At 32.9% G+C, this 22,340-nt stretch overlaps 1 protein-coding gene across 3 annotated transcripts in view; it reads left to right on the plus strand.

The window, feature by feature from the left end:
* The window catches only part of DNAJC10 (DnaJ heat shock protein family (Hsp40) member C10), a 45,729-nt gene that overhangs the window by 13,201 nt on the left and 10,188 nt on the right, over positions 1 to 22,340 (plus strand). For 2 of the 3 annotated variants that reach the window (XM_006921458.3, XM_025039342.1), the window contains exons 10-20: positions 299 to 436; positions 3,433 to 3,522; positions 4,247 to 4,360; positions 4,830 to 4,944; positions 10,583 to 10,710; positions 10,999 to 11,115; positions 14,039 to 14,140; positions 15,406 to 15,561; positions 16,496 to 16,629; positions 17,579 to 17,632; positions 17,905 to 18,052. In XM_006921458.3, coding sequence (XP_006921520.1) covers positions 299 to 436; positions 3,433 to 3,522; positions 4,247 to 4,360; positions 4,830 to 4,944; positions 10,583 to 10,710; positions 10,999 to 11,115; positions 14,039 to 14,140; positions 15,406 to 15,561; positions 16,496 to 16,629; positions 17,579 to 17,632; positions 17,905 to 18,052 — 1,296 coding nt within the window. The remainder of the gene's footprint in view (positions 1 to 298; positions 437 to 3,432; positions 3,523 to 4,246; positions 4,361 to 4,829; positions 4,945 to 10,582; positions 10,711 to 10,998; positions 11,116 to 14,038; positions 14,141 to 15,405; positions 15,562 to 16,495; positions 16,630 to 17,578; positions 17,633 to 17,904; positions 18,053 to 22,340) is intronic. The other variant, XM_025039343.1, reaches the window with a different exon arrangement.

Consider the following 22,340-nt stretch of genomic DNA (forward strand, 5'->3'; position numbering starts at 1 on the left):
GTTAATGCTGGCTCCCTCTGTGGGTTGGGAGTTTACCAGTTACAGAAATTATGAAAATTCTAGGGGTGCTTGAAAATAATATTTTTATGTATGTATAATTTAATTTTTATATCTGTTAGATCAAATTTATTATATTATTCAAATCTGCGTCATTTTTGAGTGGCTTTTTTTAAGTTTAATTTACAATAAAAAATATTTTTTTGTTTTGTTTTTGGTTTTTTGTTAGATAAAGTTAAATCCCTTTAGCTTTTTCTTTCACTTGCAACATGATCTATTTTTTTGTTTCTTTCCATTTTAGGATGGTCTTGTTAATGTAGGATGGATGGACTGTGCCACCCAGGACAACCTTTGTACAAGTTTGGATATTACAACAAGTACTACTGCCTATTTTCCTCCTGGAGCTACTTTAAATAACAAAGAGAAGAGCAATGTTGTGGTATGAATTATTTTAATTTTTTTAAATGCACACACACATTCAAATATTGTTTTATAAACAATAAACAAGAAAATCAGTTTATATCATCTGAATGTGGAACATTTAATTATTTAGAACAGATACTTAATTTCTAGGATTCTGTGTAATACATACTTCAGTTTGTAAAGTCTACTATAAGAATTATTTTTAAATTGACAAAAACCATTGTACTTTGAAACCCCAAAGGTATGGAATACATTCTTAGGTTAAATGAATTTTCATTGGTTTCCATTTATTTATATATTGTCTAATTGTTGAAATATAGATCATCGGTAGCTTTGGCTGGAACCCAGTATCTGTTTTTTTAAAGCACCTGTTAGATTCTGGTATAAACTCAGTTTGGAGATACACTGATGTGGCTCACCTTCCTAATTTTATGAATGAGGAAACTGAAGTTCAAGCTAGCTGTCAAGGAGTTGAGATAAATAATGAGACATCAAACAGGTCCCTAGAGAACCCCAAAAGAACAGACTCTAATAAAGGACAAACTTACTTTCATTTTCTGTTTTTTAATTCTTCCCTTTTTTTGGATGTTGATAAAGATACATACTCATTATAGAAATTCATATATAGTATAGAAATGTTTAAAGAAAGAAGCAAAATTCACTAAAACTAAATCACTAGTAGACCAGCACTATCAAATTTTGGTAAATTCCTTTCCAGATCTCTACTTAGGTGTACATATAATTATGATTTCAGTGGCACAGGTCTCTGCCCTCCATATATGTACTGTATCCTACTACCTGTTCAGTATTTCCCCTAGAATATTAAATGATGTCTCAGACTTAGATGCCTGTAACTGAGCTTCCGATATTCTCTCATAAATCTGTTCTACCACAGCTTTCCCAGTCTCAGTTGACGAAAACTCCATCTTTTATCATTCAGGCGAAATACTGTGGAGTCATTTTTGACCCACTTTTCTCATATCCTGTAATCATTCATCAAGAAAATCTGTGGCTGTTCTTAAAATCGTTCCACAGTCCACTTCCACTGCTAAGAGTACTTATCACCTTTTGTACTCTTTCATTATTTTTCTCCAGCAATAAATTTTAAGTTTGGATTTTTCACTAGTATATCCCAAAGGCCAAGAAGAGTATCTGAGTCATAAGTGTTACATGTAGTACATGAATATATATGTAAAAAATATGTGTATATAAAATGATAGTTATCAGCAGTTCCTGAATGGTAATTCATTGACTAAATGTGACACACTTGGTTTAATTAGCCTTCTCTTAACAGATATTTGTTATTTCTACTCTATGATTATAAGCTGCATTGTAATGAACAGTCTTGTTCATTTGTACTTCTTCAGTTATCTGTTTAGAAGGATTTAGCTGCGGCAATTTTAGATTCAATTCATATTGCGAGATTGCTTTACAGAAAAGTTGTGTTTGTTTACCCTGTGCCATCAGTTCATGAATATTGCCTATACCCTGGCCAACACTTAATATAGACTCTTACCTTCAGTAAACTGCAATCTCATATTTTAGTGAGACCTTTGGGCTTTTTGATATAAAACTGAAAGCTCAGATGCGATCTTAGGAAACATAAGTGAGTGATACTGGAAATGTCATAAACAGGAGTGATAAATTAAACAGTCTTTGTCCTGCTTAAAAGTATTCATGTTTAAAAAAACAACACTGTGCTAGTTAAATATGTCTGGAAGATAAAATTTGGAGACTGGACAATATCCTTTATAGATATAATTACCAAGTTTTACACTAAGAAACGGGTTTATAATGATCTAGTGGATTTGTCACTTATATATTTATATAAGCTGCTATAGGAGTTTTTAGTAAAATCTTAATAATAAATGTGACTAAAGTGAATGAGCTATGCTACTGAGGTGTGAAATAATTGTTTTGGCCTCTAAAGTCCTTTGGTAACAAAATATTCATATAGAGCTTTAAGAATATTGATGCTATAGATGTTAAAAAAAAAAAAAACAAGTTTTAAGAAAAAAGAACTTAGGAAAAACTGAGTTTTCTCTTCTTATTCTTATTATTTCTATCCATATGGTTATTCTCATGTCAAGCACAATTAAGCTGTGAATACAGTGGTAGTTTCTACAAGTTTTTAATGGAATTTTAGATCTTTTAAATAATATTTGAATTGTCAAATGCGAATGGTTCGTAATTAAAGATGTATTTTAAACTCTGTTTTGTTAACCCTATACACATCTTCTTGATATAACCATTGCTGCACTCTTTGTAGTAACAGCTGCTTCATTGAGAATCAGGCCAGCAGTGATAGTTCTATGAGAAAAATATGCTGAAGATAAAATATGGACAGAAGGAGATTTGTTAGAAGGGATGTACACCTTTTTCAGGAATTTGTATGTTAAATAAGAGACCCAGCTCTAAAACATATGTAAGATCTTTATCAGTATTTTTTTACTCTGCAAAATCCTAGGTAGTTTGGAATTCAGATATTATTTCTAAAAACCTCTATAATAAACAAGGTCCATTCCAATTTTCCAGTTATAAGTTCTCAATACCTATTAATGGTCAGAGTATGAAGTGTCTTGGATCACCATGTGTTTTAACAATTCTTAAAGAATTGGTAAAATGTCGGCATTCTATAAAACATGGTTAGCATAAAAATTGAACTGAACCATAATAGAGCTTTTTCCTGATGATTCAAAAGTCACTCCAGGTTATTGTGAGGCTTATCATAAAATACGCAGCACAGTTAATAGAAATTTTCAGTCAATAAAACACCAGATAATGGAATTTGTTTTACATCACGTTTTTGAAGGAACAGCCCAGTTATACAATTTTTAATAATTGCCAAAATATGATATACTTTTTTTGTGAGGAGACAGCATCTAGAATAAGTAGCTTGAAAACTTTAACTTCTGTGATTTTTTTTTTTTTAAGTTCTATGGAAACAAAAAAAAAATACAGTAAAATAAACATATTGATTAAAAAGATTACAATATGATTCTCTTATTCTAGTTTCTTAATTCATTGGATGCTAAAGAAATATATTTGGAAATAATGCATAATCTTCCAGAATTTGAACTACTTTCAGCAAACACACTAGAGGTAATATTTTTGTAATAATAATAATAAATGTTAGTAATATTTCAAGTCTTAACATTTTAAAATCAGCATTTGTTTTATTCATCACTACAGAAAAAGTAGCAGTGTCAAAGGATTATGTATCAGTCAATTCTAGGTTAAACTCTAATTGCTAGAGTTGCTGGTGGTGCAGGGTCTGTATTTTGTAAGAACTAACCAGTCCTAAAGAGCTTCAGGAGGCACATCAGAAAAGGCAAGATTTTGATCACAAAGCAACTTTTAATTTGATTTGGAACTTAATGTTCTTGCTTACAGAAATATTTTATATTGTTCACTGAGAATTAAATAGCAGCTTTATAAATATTTAGTTTGTAGTAGAGTCAATTATTTTTTTCTACTTATTGATCCCAGAGCTTTCTAAATCTATATTCGTAATAGAAATTTTGCTCAACCTGAAAAGGCTGACTTCTTCCACCTCCCAACTTTTTGGCTTAAATGTTGTTAAAAAACGTTTTTCTTGACACAGTCATCTACTTTAAGAGTTTATAATTTCGTGACGCAAACTTCTGTAATCTTATATAATTAATTTAGACAGCCTTATTCCAAATAAACTACAAAATAAGATTATGAATGGGTCTGAATATTTTGAAATAATGAGTAGGATAGTTAAGTCAAAGAAATAAAGATCAAAACTCTTAGAATTTCCTCTCTCTAACATTTCTATCACTTTCTTTAAAATCATTCTAAGGATCGTTTGGCTCATCATCGGTGGCTCTTATTTTTTCATTTTGGAAAAAATGAAAATTCAAATGATCCTGAGTTGAAGAAACTAAAAACTCTACTTAAAAATGAACATATTCAAGTAAGAAAAATGTATTCTGTTTAGCTTTCTGCTAGTGTGCTTTCTCATTTATTTAATACATAAAATTGTATTTTAAATAGTTTTCTTCCACAATATATGAAAATATTAACTTTTTTCTTTTATTATTTCTGCTTCTAGGGTCTCACTCAAACAATTTTCTTTCTTCCCCATCCCAATGTTATGTAAATATCCTCTACACTTTTAGAAGGTTGGATTCCTTAAACAACTTTATATTATCTCGGAAATTTCTTCCCAGGTTTTTGAACTCTCTAGGAGGCTTTTATTTTTTAAACTAAATTGAGTTTCTGTGTTAAATGTAAATTGATTATTTTTGTCTCTTCTATTTGTAGCCTGTTAATTTTTGTTTAGAAACTGTTGTTAGAACATTGTCATTTTTGGATTATCTTTGAATATCTAATTGAATGAATAAGATTTTTTCATCAAATTGAACTTTCTCTTTATACTTTAGGTTGGCAAGTTTGACTGTTCCTCTGCACCAGATACATGTAGTAATCTCTACGTTTTTCAGCCATGTCTAGCAGTATTTAAAGGACAAGGAACCAAAGAATATGAAATTCATCATGGTAAGAAGGGAAAAAAATGATAGAAATGTACCTATATTTTCATATAGTACAGGCATACCTTAGAGATGTTGCAGGTTCAGTTCCAGACCACTACAGTAAAGTGAGTTGTAATCTTTTTGCTCTAGAGAGCCTTGCCTTCAATTTGTGAAAATTACATCATCTAGTGCACAATAAAGTGAAACACAGTAAAACAAGATATGCCTGCAATTTTTAATTTCACTTTTTACCTTGTATGAACATACTTATAAATAATTTTTCTCTCATATTAGTAAATTTGTTTCTTGTGGGGAAGGATAGTTCAAATTATGTGTAGTTATTTGGTACTCTTTACTCTTTAATAAACCTTTTTAAAAATATTTTTTTATTTTTTAATTACAGTTAACATTCTATATTATATTAATTTTAAATGTACAGCATAGTGGCGAGGCATTTATATAACTTACAAAGTGATACTCCTGATAAGTCTTGCACCCACCTGACACCATGTATAGTTATTATAATATTATTGAGTACATTTTTAAGCTGTATTTTATATCCCCATGACTATTTTGTAACTGCCAATTTGTACTTCTAAATCTCTCACCTTTTTCATCCAGTCCCCCAACCTTCCTCGCATCTGGCAACTGTCAGTTTGTGCTCTGTATCTGTGAGTTTGCTTCTGTCGTGTTTGTTTTTGTGTTTTAAATTCCACATATAAGTGAAATCATACCGTATTTGTCTTCCTCTGTCTGACATATTTCACTTAGCACACTACTCTCTAGGTCCATCCATATTGTTGCAAACAGTTAAGATTTTATTCTTTTTTATGGCCAAGTAATATTCCATTTTCTATGTGTACCACATCTTTTGATTGGAGCATCTAATCCACTTACAGTTAAAGTAATTACTGATATAGCTTTTTAATTATTGCCATGTTATATTCCAATTGCTTTTGTAGTTCTTATCTGTTCCTTATTTTCTTGCTCTCTTATATGTCGATGACTTTCTATAGTGTTGTGTTGGGTTCTTTTCTCTCCATTTCTTGTATATCTCTTGTAGCTTTTTGGTTTGTGGTTATCATGTGCTTCATATATACCAAGCTATGTTCATAGCAGTCTATTTTAAGTCAGTGACTAAGTTCGAGCACATTCTGAAATCGCTACCATTTCTACTCACCCCCTCCACATTTATGTTTTTGTCATTATTTTTCACTACTTTTGCGTGTATATGTGTGTATCTCTTAAATTACTGTTGTGATTACATATAATCTTCCTACTTTTGCCTTTTAATCCTGTGTTCTAGCTTTAGTGTTGGTTGATCTATTGCTTTTATTATGTGTTTGTACTTGTTAGAATTTTTTCTCAGCAGTGTCTTCTTATTCATAGTTTTGATTTTTTTTCCTCTTTAAGAAGTCCCTTTAACATTTCTTATAATACTGGTTTGGTGGTGATGAATTCCTTCAGCTTTTTCTTGTCTGGGAAAATCTCTTTCTACTCAATATTCTGATCGGTAAGCAAGAACTGTGGTGACATTTCAGGCAAGTGAGGAATTTAAGGGTCTTGCTCGTTGACAAAAATAACAACAGCAGTTTCCATTTCAGTTTGCCAAATGTAGCATCTCAGCCATTATGGGCAATATCCAGACTTCTTTGGATTTTTCCTCCACTGGACTACCAAACATCTTTAATAACTGCTTTGTCATCTCTTTTTAATTTATGATTACACTTCTGCACTTCAACGGTTTGGGGACTTTAGCTCTGCATTCAGGTAATAGTTCCAATTCTTAGGGTTTGGGATACGTCATAGTTCCTGCTCCTGAAAAAGGTCAAATGTAGCAAAAAAGACACACAAACTACTATTACACAGTTAAGTGAATAACAGACATTGATGTTATGCCTGTTATGTGACAAGCACTGTTTTAGGTATTAGGAATGCAAAGTTTTAAGACATGGACCTCGCCTTCAAGAGGCTTAAAATGTCATCTGGTGCAGTTGAGAGGACAGTATTGGTCAGGGGGTGATATTAGAATTGCAGTGACATTTCAGTGCTCAGTTTCCCAAAGCAATACAGAAAAACAAGTGTCTGTAGGCCATAGGAACTGTATGAGCAAAGGCTTGCTTGGCCAGGTGAACCAAACAGCAACTACTGTTTATTCAGTGCTTTCTCTAAGTCACACTTTTTCTAAAGGCTTTGTGTACTTTTGCCTTTCTATTTTTTATATTCACAACAATCTAGTAAGAGAGAAAACAGACTCAGAAAGGTTAAATCACTTGTTAGCCCCATGACAAACAACTAGTGACTGATTAAAGTAGATTTTGTATCCAAGTATGTCTGACTCCAAAGCCTAGGCTTACAGACACATCAGATGCCACCTCCTCAAAGTGCTAGAAATTACCAAGTTTTAATAATGGAGTTCTGTTTTTACCTCTGAAATATTTCTCAGGTTCCCCCTCTTCTCTGTGCTTTCTACCTTATTTCAGGTCCATCATCTTCTTCATGTACTATAATATCCTCTGATACAGTTATCATCTCATAGCCTTTCTTGTTTACAATTGGTTACTTGCGTTATTTTCATTTATTGCCATAGAACATCTAGAACATTCTCATGTCACCTTTGACTCTCCTGATTTCTTTTAAAATAAACTTCAGATTTCTTAGCATAGCGGTAATGACTTTGTTTTGCTCACCACTCTTATCTCCAGCACGTAGTGCTGTGTCTGGCTCTTAGTAGCAACTCATTATATAGTTGTTAAATTAATAGAGTACATTCTGCCTCTACTGGTTTTTCCAGCCTCATCATTCACTTCTGCCCCTTCTGATAATCTTAGCTATAGCTACTGATGGATCCTTGAAAATACCATGTTCTTTCACTCCTCTGTGCCTTCATACAAGGCTTCTTCCTGCATTGCAGTCATTCCTTCTTGCCTCTCAAAATATTTAGTAAACTCCAAATCACCCTTAAGTTAGCCTAAAGCATTTTATCCCCTGGGGAATATACCATGAATCACCAAATACTTTTTTGTGTGTTCTGTCAGTAACTTTATAGCATAACTTATATTATTTCTTTGGGTTTAAGTAGGTATTGAGCATCACATATGCCAGTTACAGTATAGGGGAGAGGAAAAAATGTGAATTATACTTCATCTCTACCTTAAAGAACAGTATGGACTAGTTAAGAAGACATACAAGTAAATGAGCAACTTTTTCAGTGTCTGAAGTGAGGAGTATTACGTATTTCTGAGAGTAAATTACCCCAAAACTTAGCTTAAAATGGCATTTATTAACTCATACAGTTTCTAGTGTTCAGGAATCTAAGAACAACTTAGCTGTGTGGTTCTGGCTTAAGTTGGTTTTTTTTTTCATGAGGTTACAGGCAAGGTAGGTAAGGGCTATAGTCATCTGAAGGTCGGACTGTGGCTATAGGATTTGGTTCCAAGATAACGCCTGGGATAGTAAGGAGGCCTCACTTCCTCACTACCTGGGCCTCTCTGTAAGGCTGCTCACAGTATGACAGCAGGCTTCTCTCGGAATGAATGATCAGAGACATACAGACATATACACAGAAGCAACAATGTCTCATAATCTGATTTCCAATGAAACAAACCATTACATCCACCATATTTTATTGGTCACATACCCTGGTACAGTGAGTCCATGAAGTAGAGATCATTGGGACTATCTTGGAACCTGACTACCACAAGAGACAAGTATGAGTTACACTTAGGAAGAACACTTAGGAAGAATAATTTTCTGAGGTAAAAAAAAAAGCAATCTCTTCATTGAAATCTAAAGTATAAGTATTGGTTACCCAAATAAAGAAGTGGCAAACACCTCCCAAGCAAAGGAACCAGCAATTGTATTTATGGACTCAAAGAGAGAACCTCATTATTTCTTAGCAAGAATTCCAGGATAGCTAGAATATGAAGTGTGGGAAAAGAATGAGACTTGAGGCTGGAAAGAGTACCAGGCATCCAAATTAATGTGTTTCCTCTGTCAGGTAAAGGAATTTTGACTCTATACTGAGGGCAAAGCAGCAGCGGCATTTAAGCAGAGATATAATTTAACTAGTTTTACCATTTAGAAAGGTGGAACTGGCTGCCTAGAATGGATAGAAGCAAGACTGAAAGAAAGGAGAGGAGTTAGAAGCCTGATGTAGTCATTTATGTAACAAAAGAGAGCTCCTTATCTACAGAATGGTAATGTGGATGAAATGAAGTGGGCAGATTTTTAAAATATCAGTAATACAATATCATATAACTTGATGATTATTTAGATGTTGAAGAATAAGAGGAGGCCCAAGTTTCTGATTTGGGTAATTGGCAATTGAGTGAGTGAATCATTCAGTGAGGAAAGAATACTGGTAGAGGAGTTGATCGAGAGTAGACACCCCCAGTTCACAATTGATGTAGGCCTGGGCCTCAGGAGAGGATTTGGGGCTAAAAATGTAGATATAAATAATCATTGTATCAATGTAATTGAATGAGGTTGTCTAAGATGAACTTGGCTAAGAGAGAGTAGAGAGACAAGGTCAGGGCCCTAAGAATCACTTTTAAGGGATAGTCAAAGATAGAGGAATTCACTGAACAATTCAGGAAGCAGCGGTGAAGAGTAAGGAAAAGGCAGGAGAATGTGGTGTCATTTATCACTATATTTAAATATTTGTGGAAATCTCTTCTACTGGGCTGTGAGCTCCTTAAGGAGGACTTTATCTTTTTAAATTTTGCATATTCTATGGCATTTAAACAAAGCCTGACATGTAATAAGTGCTTGATTTAATATTGACTATTGAGTGAATAAGTCAAAGGGCACATGGGAAAATGGCCCATGTACTGGCTGAGACAGCTGTTACTTGCCAAGCCAAGAAGTATGTAATCTTTAGGCAATGGCAGATCATCACGAGTCTTTAAGCAAGGAGACAACATGATCAGATTAATGTTTTTATAAAGTGGTAGTAGAAATATAGAAAGATTAAAGACCGAGCAGAAAGACCAGCTTGGTTATTGCAGTTGCCATACTGAATTTAGGCAGTAGCCTAAATTGGGGTTGGAAATGGTAAAAGATGGAATGGATGGAGTTATGATGCAAGAGCAAAGAAAGAAGGCTAGAATTACTCTGGGAAATCTTTTTTAGGCACCGAGCAGATGATTATGCTGTTGCCTGTTTAGGGAAGGTGAGAAAATGAACAAGTTTGAGGGGAAATAACAACTTCAATTTGGACATAGTATTACGGTTGAAACGTTTATATGACATCCAGGGAAATTTTCCACTGGGTAGTTGGTAATACAGGTTTTGAATTCATAAAAGAAGTCTAGGTGAAAGAAACAGCTTTAGGAGTTAGGCCATAGTAATAGCTCAGGTAAGCATAAGAACTCAAAGAACACTGCAAGGAAGTTATAATTCTGCCTCTGAGGATGAAGGAACATTTCAAAGAGATCTTGACATTTTAACTGGTCCTCCAAGAAACAGAAGGATAAAGGAAAGAGTACTCCCGGCAAAGCAAACCTATGCAGCTATAGCATAGAGAATGCTAAAACCTCACCAAAATCAATTTGTTCATGAGTTTATCTTCCTTTAATAGTTTTAGTCTAAAAACTTGAAATGTTTTATACGGATAAAAGGCAGAATATGGATTTTAACTTTTCTCTCGCTCCATTTCAAAGGAAAGAAGATTCTATATGATATACTTGCCTTTGCCAAAGAAAGTGTTCATTCTCATGTTACCACACTTGGACCTCAGAATTTTCCTGCCAATGACAAAGAGCCATGGCTTGTTGATTTTTTTGCCCCTGTAAGTTATTTTTATCTGTCAAAATTAATACAGTATTGTCAGATTTTCTTTTGTCACAGCAAAAAGATATTTTCTAGATAACCTTGAACCATGAGGACTATATGTTATTCAGTTTGAACCACTGCCACATATTGCATGTAAGAGCACTGATGATGTACTTGCCCTCTAAGGATTAAGTATATACACGCATAAGATTTGCAACTCCTAATTTGTCTTACTTAGCGTATTGCTCTTTGCAAAATGATGTTTCTTTGGGCTCACTGCTTATGAGTATTTTTTGTTTTGTAGTGGTGTCCACCGTGTCGAGCTTTATTGCCAGAACTACGAAAAGCATCAAAGCATCTTTATGGTCAGCTTAAGTTTGGTACACTAGATTGTACTGTTCATGAGGGACTCTGTAACATGGTAAGGCAAAGTGTAAAAAACTTATTCTGATTTAATACTAAAATAAACTTTTCCAAACATATACCTTTATTTAGAGTAGCAACAAATTGTTTAAACAAATAATTTTAATAAAATGATTCAGAATTATGATGGATTAAAACATGGATATATATTTAAATGTAGATACGGTCTTATCAAACTCGGGAAAACATTTAGTTGGCTTGATAAAATTCATGATTTTTCAATTATTTAAGATCTTTATTTTTTTTAACTTAACATTACCTTTTGGCTGTCCATAATTTTTATTCTTTGGCTTTCCTCATGATAGTGTAGCTAATAGAAGGAAGTTAAAGCAACGAGCTTTTTGAGACCTTTGTTTACATAAAAATATTTCATTAGGTGAATTAATATATACTCTTAGTTCCAAGAAGTACTAGAAATTATCTATGTCATGATGAAAGTATATAATAATACCTATAAAATAATCTTGGGGAAAAAAATCAAATCAAGCCTTTAGATCCCTCCATGGATAGGAAATCCAATGACAGAGAGGAGCATGTTAAATGACACTATGGGTCATGCAACCTCAAATCCCGCATGTAGAGGACTTTACAGAACAAACACCCAGTTTATTGGACAGCCATATTGAAAGGGGGATGAAGAGATTATAGACTTAAAAGACATGTCATTCAAAAGCAAGTTTAGACCTTGTTTGGATGCAGTTCGAACAAACCAACTGCAAAAATAGAGAATGGGGAAATTTGAACACTGACAGAATATCTGATGATTTTAAGGAGTTAATGTTAACTTTTAGGTATTAAAATGTGCGTGTGATTATATTTGGGGGAGAGTCCCTGTGTTTTAAATATAATGAAATATGCATGGATGAAATGAAAATTATCTAGAATTTGCTTTAAAATAATAGGGTAGGAATAGAGTGGAAATGGGTATAGATGAAATAAGAGCAGCCATGAGTGGGTAATTGTAGCTACAAGAGTACCTGAGACTTTATTGCTATCTGCTTTTGTGTGTATTTTCAATTAAAATTTCTAAAAACTAAAACTTTTTAAAAAGATAAATGGAAAAGGGAGGAGAAAAAAGTGAGGTAAAGAAGGGAGGAAATAAGCAATATGTTTTGAAAACATGGAAGTAAATGGAAGATGAAACGTTTATGGCATCTGTATGAGGAATAATTTCTTAAAACACACACAAAAACAATAAGTATAAAAATTAATAAATGTGAATGAATTTGGCTACATTAAATGTTAAAACTATCGCCAAAGAAAGGGACACTTAAAGTTAAGATAAACAGCAGACTGAGGAAGTTTTTGCAGCATATATAACTGACAAAATCTTAGTGTCCAGAATATTTTAAGACTATAAATCAATTTTTTTAATAGAAAAAAATGAGGATGTTTACAGACATTTCATAAAAGAGGTTAAAGAATAAATATAGAAGTAAATGTGGGAAATACTCCACTAGGCATCAAGAAGGTACAAATTACACACTAGCTGCTGCAGATAAATGCACATGAAATAATAAAACATATTCATACAGTGTCAAAAATTTCTAAGGTAAAAGAATGTGTCAAGCCACATCACAAAATCGTTTGAAATAAATTTTTAAAAAGAAAATGTGTACAAATTACAATAGTCCTAGACCCTCCCCCATCTATCAAATTAACAAAAATTTAGAAATCTCATAGTAGCAAGTATATGAATAAATCAATTACCCAGTCACACAGTGGAATACAATAGCACATTTAAAACTAGATCTAGCTTTACCAGCATGGGTAAATCTCATAAATACAATATAAACTGAAAACAGTTTATAGAATAGTCTACAGACTATGATAAAATTACAGAAAAATTTGAAATGCTCAAACATTACAGTACACTACTTAGGGGTACATATACATGTAGCAAAAATATAAAAACATCAAACACTTATTTTAGGATATTGATTGTTTCTAGTGTCATGGAAGGAATGAAATGGGATCAAAAAAGAGAACTTCCAACAATCTGCTAGTGGGGCAAAAAAGTTAATCTTCCTTAAATTTAGGGGAGAGATACATGGGTTGGATATTTGTTAGATTTTTCTCTTTATTGTGTTTGAAAATTTCATTACAATAAGTTTTAAAATAAAATAAATAAGGTCTTTGGTTTTTAATGTCTTACATGTGACTCTGAAAAGATGCTAAGCAAAGATACAAAATTAATTAGACACACAATAATTATCTTAATTTGAATTCCTCTAGGTTTTCTACTGTTTTAATCTCAACTATTAAATAGCCTATAGGTAAATGAGTAAAATGTAAGGGTTTAAAACCATGGTATCAGTTCACCTGGAAGAGACCAAGCATCACTACTCAACTTATTGGTGAATCTGGGCCAAGTCACATATCCTTTCAAAACCTCAGTTTCCTCATCTGTAAGGTTGACTTAGTAATTTTAGCTGCTGGATATAATTGTTATGAGGAACAGATTAGAAAATTCTAAAATAGGATTGTGTATACCTTAATTATTAATACATTTCTTTATTCTTGCTTTTCTGTTTTCTTGATTTTCTTCTACCTGGACAAATTGGAATATTTATTACGGTTTCGAAAAAAAGACTTAAGCTAGAGATTAGCCTCAAGCATCTCAGGAGAATGAAAAGAGACCAAGCTCATAATTACCCATGCTCACTTATCTGTGTTTCATGTCTATGGATTTTATGCCTAATGGAGTAGCTATAAATAGGGATCAGGTATTCATCAGTACAATGGTGAATCCATTTGCTTTGCTAAATTTGTTCAGGCTAAAATTTTTCAGTCACTAGCAATTTAGCAATGGGTTTTTAAAATCTTGTTGTCACTTAGATAAAGGTATGCTGGTTATAAATTTGAAACAAATAGGTAAAATGTATAAAATCTTACTTAATTTGTATTCTCATTCTTAACAGTATAACATTCAGGCTTATCCAACAACAGTGGTATTTAACCAGTCCAACATTCATGAATATGAAGGACATCACTCTGCCGAGCAGATCTTGGAGTTCATAGAGGTATTTTAAATTAATTTAATTCTATAGTATTATAAATTATAGAGGTATAACAAATTATTTTAAGTTCATGGCTATAAATCCTTCTGTGTATGTGTATACTTTGTATAAATACTTAATGACAGTACTTATTCCTTTTATGCCAAACCTTTTCTGAAAAGAAAATGAATTCCTTAAATTTTTCTAATGTTTTATTATGTACTCACTATAAACTCTGAGAATAAGTCTGTGTTTTGTTTGATACATAGTTCAGTGCCTTGTACTTAGTGGACACTAATATCGAATACATGAAATTATACTTCCACATAAAGCTTTGCTCCCCTCCTTTCCCTGTTTTCTCTGATGGACCCAACCACCGATTACTTCTTTTAGGCCCATATAGATGAGACAGGAGTGAGCCCAGTATTATTCAGGAAATGTGTGAGTAAGGGCAGTCTTACCCCCACCCCACCCCCTCACCCCCCAACAGAGGGCCTCTTTCAAGCCTGGGCAACTATGCCCGGCCTAGATTACTAGCACAGAAGTGCTACCCATCAATAGCATCGCCTTCTCCCCCCGCTTCCCCCAATAATAATCTTGATTGACTAACATAGTTAACAGGGGCCTTCTGAGAATGAAAAATTTTGCTTATTTGCTTAAGTAATGACTATTCTATTTTCTACTCTACTCATCTCTCCCTCCTCCAGAGTAATAATTTTTGGGTTTGTGTTTTGGTTTTATTTCCCCCAGTGAAGCTAACATCTTTGTTGATATTACCTGATCATGATATACTGAAGCTTTGTTAAAACATTTGGAGGAAGTGCTCTGTAGAGAGGTTGTGTAGTATCTCCAGTCAGAATGTTGGAAAAGTAGAATAGTAGGCTTTACATTATTAATTAAAGGGCCATTTCCAAACCAATCATTGGTTTCGGAACAGAACTATATGGCTATGTAGACATCTGGGCAGCTCTTGGAAATCTTGCCTCATCTACCCATAATCTCAGAGTTGCCTCTTTTCCCTTCCCTAAGATTATTTTATCAATACAAGGAATAGGAAGAAAATATACCTTGATTTAAGAAGACAAATGGTCAAATCTCAAACTTAAAAAGTTAGGGATCATGTCTTCCTTTTTAAAATAATTCACTATAGAATCTCTTTAAGATATCCTTAAGTATATTTTTATTATTCAAAAGCAAACTTTTCTAAATGACAGATACCAACAATTTACCAAAATTTTATGAACAACTCTTTTTTTATATCTATTGTAATGAAAGCTGTGTTATCTTAGGATCTTATGAATCCTTCAGTGATCTCCCTGACACCCACCACGTTCAATGAACTAGTTAAACAAAGAAAACATGATGAAGTCTGGATGGTTGATTTCTATTCTCCATGGTGTCATCCATGTCAAGTTTTAATGCCAGAATGGAAAAGAATGGCCCGGGTATAGTAAAATAGTTTATTTTCAATCTTAACATTTACTAAGAATGTTTATTTAACAGAATTATTTTGAAACTGAGATGAGTGAACCCACTTCTGGATTATAACTTAATAACAATTTTGATCATACCACTTAGATTTCAATTCAGTTTCTGTCCGGTATTTGAATGGTATAGAATAATCTACCTTTTTTTGCGTCTTACTCCATACAGATTTGACCAAATTTCTACCGAAGTCAACCCAAAGTTCTCCATTTTCTAATAAAATTTTTCTACTTTTTTATTTTTAGAGCTTAAATATATAGTTTCATCACAATATTGTAGAACTTCAAAGAAAAAATAGCCTCAATCAATAAAACATTTAGATTTTTAAAATTTTATACAAACAGTGTTATATATCATGAAAGATTGGAAAGAAATGTAAATACCAGAATGGAAAATGCAATGACTTGTTTATATTTATTTTTAAGAGAAAAAAATAAAGCTAACAGTTAAAAGTGATTTCTAGTATCTTAACATTTAAGATAATATAATTTTATGCTATTTTCAGTAAAATTTTTAAATTTGAGAATGAGTCAGTATGCTACCTGCAACCCATGTCTTCATTTGAAAAAGTAACTCTTGAAATACCATTGGAAAGTCCTTTATTAGTTCTTGGTTTCTAACATTTTGAATTTTAGGAATAAATTATTTTCCCAGTTTAATAGGTGAATGAAATCAACTGTTTAATATGCAAAATTGTAGTAAGTTCTTGACTACAAAATTAGATTTCCAGGTTATTGCTGTAAATGTTCTATGTGTTTTAATTTGATGAAAGTAACTGATAAATAGTATAATTGTCTCGTAGTGACAGTTTCTCTGTTGTAAACATATATAAAATAGTTATGGAGGTAATTTTATTCTAATCACTTTGATCTATTTATCTTCTCTTTTTTACAGACATTAACTGGACTGATCAATGTGGGCAGCATAGACTGCCAACAGTATCATTCTTTTTGTGCCGAAGAAAATGTTCGGAGATACCCTGAGATAAGATTTTTTCCCCTCAAATCAGATAAAGCTTATCAATATTAGTAAGTATTGTCTAAAATTTGAAGACACTATTATAGTCATTTATTTATAGTTAAAAGTTATCCTAACTAAATAGGATACTTAGTTAATCCAACAAATATTTTGGGGGGCTCAACATGTTTAAGATCATGTTCTAATGAGACTTTCAGAAGATGAAAAGATAATTGAACAGTCCACTGTTCATGAAGCTGCCAATCTAGTAAAAAAGATAAGGAGAGAACAAACTAACATTTATTAAGTCCCTATTTGGTTTGAGGTATATACTAGATCTTTTGCTCACATTATTTCCGCTAGTCCTCACACATACCCTGAGAAACAAAAATTATTACCCTTCCTACTATTACAGATAAGTAAACTGATTCACAGACCTTAGATAACTTAGATAACAGCTACTAAGGCTTGAAGCTAGAGTTTGAACCCAAGTCTGTGTCAGTGCCCATACTGTTTCCACAACACCACATGGTTTTTCAGGTAGAAAACTCAAAAAATCAAGGCAGAATTTGATGACGATTATTTAAAAAGTAAAAATGAACCATAGATTTCAAAGGAGGAAGGGATCAAAACTGTAAGAAATCGTAAAACATTTCTGAGGTGGCTTTTGACATTGCTCTTAAAAAGTGGGTAGGAATTTTACAGACAACTGGAGTAAAGGTTCGGGAACTAAAGTTTTGGACATTTTGCGTTTTGTCATTCCCATGGGTCTATAGTAGATTTCCATCAGGCAGCTAGACATTCAGACTGGAGCTCAAAAAGACATGTAAGACTAGAGAAAAATATATTTGGGAAGCCAAGCAAGCAGAGTTTGAAGCTACATAATATCTGAGAAGAGAGATGCTACATGAAATCATTTGCCTAAACTCATCTTTTAAATTACTACAATGAGATTGTTTTTTGAACATATTCAATAATGGGAAATACTATTTACAACTTACATATTTTTTCTGTTTTCAGTAGTTACAGTGGTTGGAATAGGGATGCCTATTCTCTAAGAATCTGGGGTCTAGGGTGAGTAATTAAAATATGTATCATTGTATAAAAGTAGATTTAATGCTATTTACCTTCCTCTTTTGTCTGTAATGAAATTTACTGTGAGTTGTTTAAGATTTTAGCATTTTAAAGTACTTAGTAAAGAATTATAATTTACCAAAATAAGGTTGTACTTTTTTATATTGTCATTCTTCGAAGTCATTTTTAACTTAGAAAGTTTTACAATATTATATTGTAGAAGTTTGCTTTGGTTTTGTATAATGAAAAATAATTTTGATTCCTTGACACAGATTTTTACCTCCGGCATCCATAGATCTAACACCTCAGACCTTCAATGAAAAAATTTTACAAGGAAAAAATCATTGGGTAGTTGACTTCTATGCTCCTTGGTGTGGACCTTGCCAGAATTTTGCTCCAGAGTTTGAGCTCTTGGCTAGGGTAAGTCTTGTCTATCTACTAAAATAAATTGTATTTACATGCATATTTCAGTAATTAGATAAAACATTTTTCTTAAGTTTCCTCTGAAATTTAAAAGCTCCATTTTTTTATTTCTATGACTATAATCTTTGCAGTAGATTTCATCCTTTATTAAAACATTTAGCTAACATCTTCTCTGCCTTGGCTGACTATATCATCTAACATTAACAGCCAGAAGCCTCATTTCTCCTGCTTTTTCCCTATTTTCTTCCCGTACCACCTTTACTCTCCTACCCTCTGGGCAATCAGTAATCCTAACAGTTCTATCTCCTAAATGCCTTTCAAATCTGTCATCTCCTGTCCATGGCCTCTGCTAGCCTCTTGGTTCAAGCCTTTATCATTGTTCACCACCTTATCATACGTGCCTCTTAAATCGTCTCATCTTGCCAGTCTGCGTTCTTCAGTTCTGCCCCAGTGATCTTTCTAAAATATTGCCATCTTTAGCTTCCTGTTAACCAAGTTTCCTTCACTTGTATTTTTGACTACAGGTCTCTGATCTTATTCTTCCTAACTCTTCAGTTTTATCTCTATCCTCCACCCTACACTTTATACTGCAGGCACAACAAAGTACTCCAGGTGTGCAGAACAAATACCACCATGTACATACTGTTTCCTCTCTCTAAATGGCTTTTCCTTACCTTAGTCATCTGGATTTTTTCTCCTTATCCTACAAAACCCAGCTCTAGTAACACTCCTGTGTTCTTTGCCCTTCTCAGTTAAATAGTATCACCTTGATATCTTATACTCCATCAGTGTACTTATTCAATGCATATTCATTATTTGTCTCCTCCATAAGACTGTGAGATTCTTGAGGGCAAGGTACAGGTCTGCTTTATATTTATATCCCAAGTATCTAATTCAGTTAATACCTATAAAACTGAATACATAAACTGAATACAGTCTAAGTTTTTGGTGTTTCTTTCTTAACAGTCCTGTTAATGACCTAATCTGGATTGATAAGTTCCTTGCCTCTATATTCAAAAACCTTTGCCAAGGGCTACAAAACACTCATTAGAATGAGAAAATCAGCTCCAGTTCCACCAGTCTAAACAGCTGAACATTCCAAGCATAGTGATTTCAAAACTTATGTGAGTCATAAAATATTTTAGCTATTGAGTGGTCCTTCAAATAAGAGGTTATTCATTTTTACCACTAATGTCTTCTTTTCCTCTTAAGCTGCATTTTTTTCAACAATTCTCTTTTGTTGTTGTTAAATTTATTGGAGTAATGTTGGTTAATAACATTATATAAATTTCAGGTGTACGACTTGATAATCCAACATCTGTATACTCTATTGTATGCTCACCACCCAAAGTCTAGTCTCCTTTCATCACCTTGTATTTGAACCCCCCTTTATCCACTTTGTCCTCCTCCCACTCCCTTCCCCTCTGGTAACCACCATTCTGTTGTCTGTATCTATGACTATTTTATTTTATTCACTTGTTCTTTTTGTTTTATATCCCACATATGAGTGAAATCAGAGTTCTTGTCTTTTTCCACTTAGCATAATACTCTCAAGATCCATCCATGTTGTCACAAATAGCAATATTTTGTCTTTTTTATGGCTAAATAGTATTCCATTATATATACGTACTACATCTTCTTTATCCAGTCCATCAAAGGACATTTAGTTTATTTCTGTGCTTTGTCTATTGTGAATAATGCTGCATTGAACATAGGAGTATATTCATCTTTACGAATAAGTGTTTTCACATTTTTTGGGTGGATCCCAGAAGAGGGATTATTGGGTCATATGGTCACTCATTTAATTTTTTGAGGAACTTCCATATAGTTCCCATAGTGGCTGTACCAGTTTACATTCCCACCAGCAGTGTGTGAGGCTTCCCTTTTCTCCACATCTTCAACACTTATTATTTCTTGTTTTATTGCTCCTAGCCATTCCAACAGGTGTGAGGTGAAATCTTATTGTGGGTTTGATTTGCATTTACCTTATAACTACAGTATTGAGCATCTTTTCATATATCTGTTGGCTTTCTGTATGACTTCTTTGGAATATCACCCATTTAGGTCCTCTGCCCTTTGATTAAGTAGATTGTTTTTTGTTGAGTTATATGAGTTCTTATATATATATTAGAGATATTGTTTGCAAATATATTCTCCCATTCGTTTGGTGGCCTTTTTATTTAGTTGATTGTTTCTTTTGCAGTGCAAAGTCTTTTTAATGTAGTCCCATTCACTCATTTTTCCCTTGACTTTGGGATCAAGTTCACAAAAACTCTGAGACCAAGGTCCATAAGTTTAGTGTCTATGGTTCTTATATATATTTTATTTCAGGCCTTATATTCAAATCCTTAATCCATTTTAAGTTGATTTTTGCGTATGGCATCAGATAGTCTAGATTTATTCTTTTGCATGTGGCTTTCCAGTTTTACCAACACCATTATTGAAGAGATTTTTCTTTCTCTGTTGTGTATTTTTGGCTCCTTTGTCAAAAATTAGTTACCTATTTATGTTTTTATTTCTGGGCTCTCAATTCTGTTCCATTGGTCTGTGAGTCTATTTTTCTGCCAATACCATACTGTTTTGATTATTGTAGCTGTGTAGTATACCTTGTAGTCATGGAGTGTGATACCTCCAGCTTTGTTCTTTTTTTCTCAGGATTGCTTTGGCTCTTTGGGGTCTTTTATGGTTCCATACAAATATGAGGATTTTTTTTTTAATTTCTGTGAAAAATGCCATTGAGATTTTGATGGGGATCGCATTAAACCCGTATATTGCTTTAAGTAATACAACCATTTTAACAGTTAATTCTTCCAATCCATGAACACAGAATATCTTTTTATTTCTTGGTGTCTTCAATTTCTTTCAAAAATGTCTTGCAGTTTTCAGTGTACAAGTCCTTCACCTCCTTTGTTAAGTTTATTCCTGGTATTTTATCCTTTTTGTTGCAATTATAAATGTTGCAATTATTTTTTTCATTTCTTTTTCTGATGTTTCATTGTTGTATATGAATGCAGTGGATCTTTGTATATTGGTTTTATATCCTGCAACTTTACTGTATTTGTTTGTTTATTCTAATAGTCTTTTGATGGAGTCTTCAGGGTTTTCTATATGTAGAATCATGTCATCTACAAATAGTAACAGTTTTACATCTTTTCCAATTTGGATGCTTTTGGGGTTTTTTTGCCTAATTGCTCTGACTAGGACATCTAGTACCATGTTGAATAAACAGTAGCAAGAGTGGACATTCTTGTCTTGTTCCTGATCTTAGAGAAAAAGTTTTCATCTCGTCACCATTGCGTATATTAATTGAGGGTGTTTCATATGTGGTCTTTATTATGTTGTGGTACTTTCTATGTCCATTTTATTGAGTATTTTTATCATTAATGTATGTTGTATCTTGTCGAATGCTTTTTCTGCATCTATTAATATGATTATGTGATTTTTTTCTTTTGTTCATTTGGTATATCACATTGATTTGTTTGTTGAACCGTCTTTGCATCCTTAGAATGTAATATTGGCCTGGTAAAATTAGGATATTATTTGCTCCTCTTCAATTTTTTTGAAGAGTTTGGGAGGGATGGGTGTTAAATCTTCTTGAATGTTTAGTAGAATTCATCAGTGAAGCCATCTGGTCCTGAACTTTTGATTTGGGGGAGGTTTTTGATTACTGTTTCAATTTCCTTACTAGTGATCGGCCTGCTTTGATTTTCTAATTCTTCATGGTTCAGTCTATGAAGGTTGTATATTTCTAAGAATTTATCCATTTCTTCTATTTTATTGAGTTTGGGGGCGTATAGCCTTTCATAGTATTTTGTATGATCTTTTGTATTCTTGTGGTGTCCATTGTAACTTTCATTTCTGATTTTGAGTCTCTTTTTTCTTTATCAATTTTATTTATCTTCTCAAAGAGCCAGCTCTTTGTTTCATTAGGTTGTTTTTTTTCTTTCTATTATCTTTTTATTTTAGATTTCACTTATTCTGCTCTAATTTTATTATTTCTTCCATCTGCTGACTTTGGACTTCATTTGTTCTTCCTTTTCTAGTTTTATAAAGTGTAATATTAGCTTGTTTATTTGAGATTTTTCTTGTTTCATGAGGTAAGCCTATAATGCTATAAACTTGCTTCTTGCCTACCACTCTTGCTGCATCCCAAAAATTTTGGTATATAGTATTTTCATTTGTCTCTGTATCTTTTGATCTTTTATTTCTTCTTTAACCCAATATTTGTTTAGTAACATGTTTAATCTTCACATATTTGTTTATTTTCCTCTTTCTACTTGTAGTT

The sequence above is a fragment of the Pteropus alecto genome, unplaced genomic scaffold (assembly GCF_000325575.1).
Source record: "Pteropus alecto unplaced genomic scaffold, ASM32557v1 scaffold3, whole genome shotgun sequence".
In the NCBI taxonomy this organism is placed as follows: domain Eukaryota; kingdom Metazoa; phylum Chordata; class Mammalia; order Chiroptera; family Pteropodidae; genus Pteropus; species Pteropus alecto.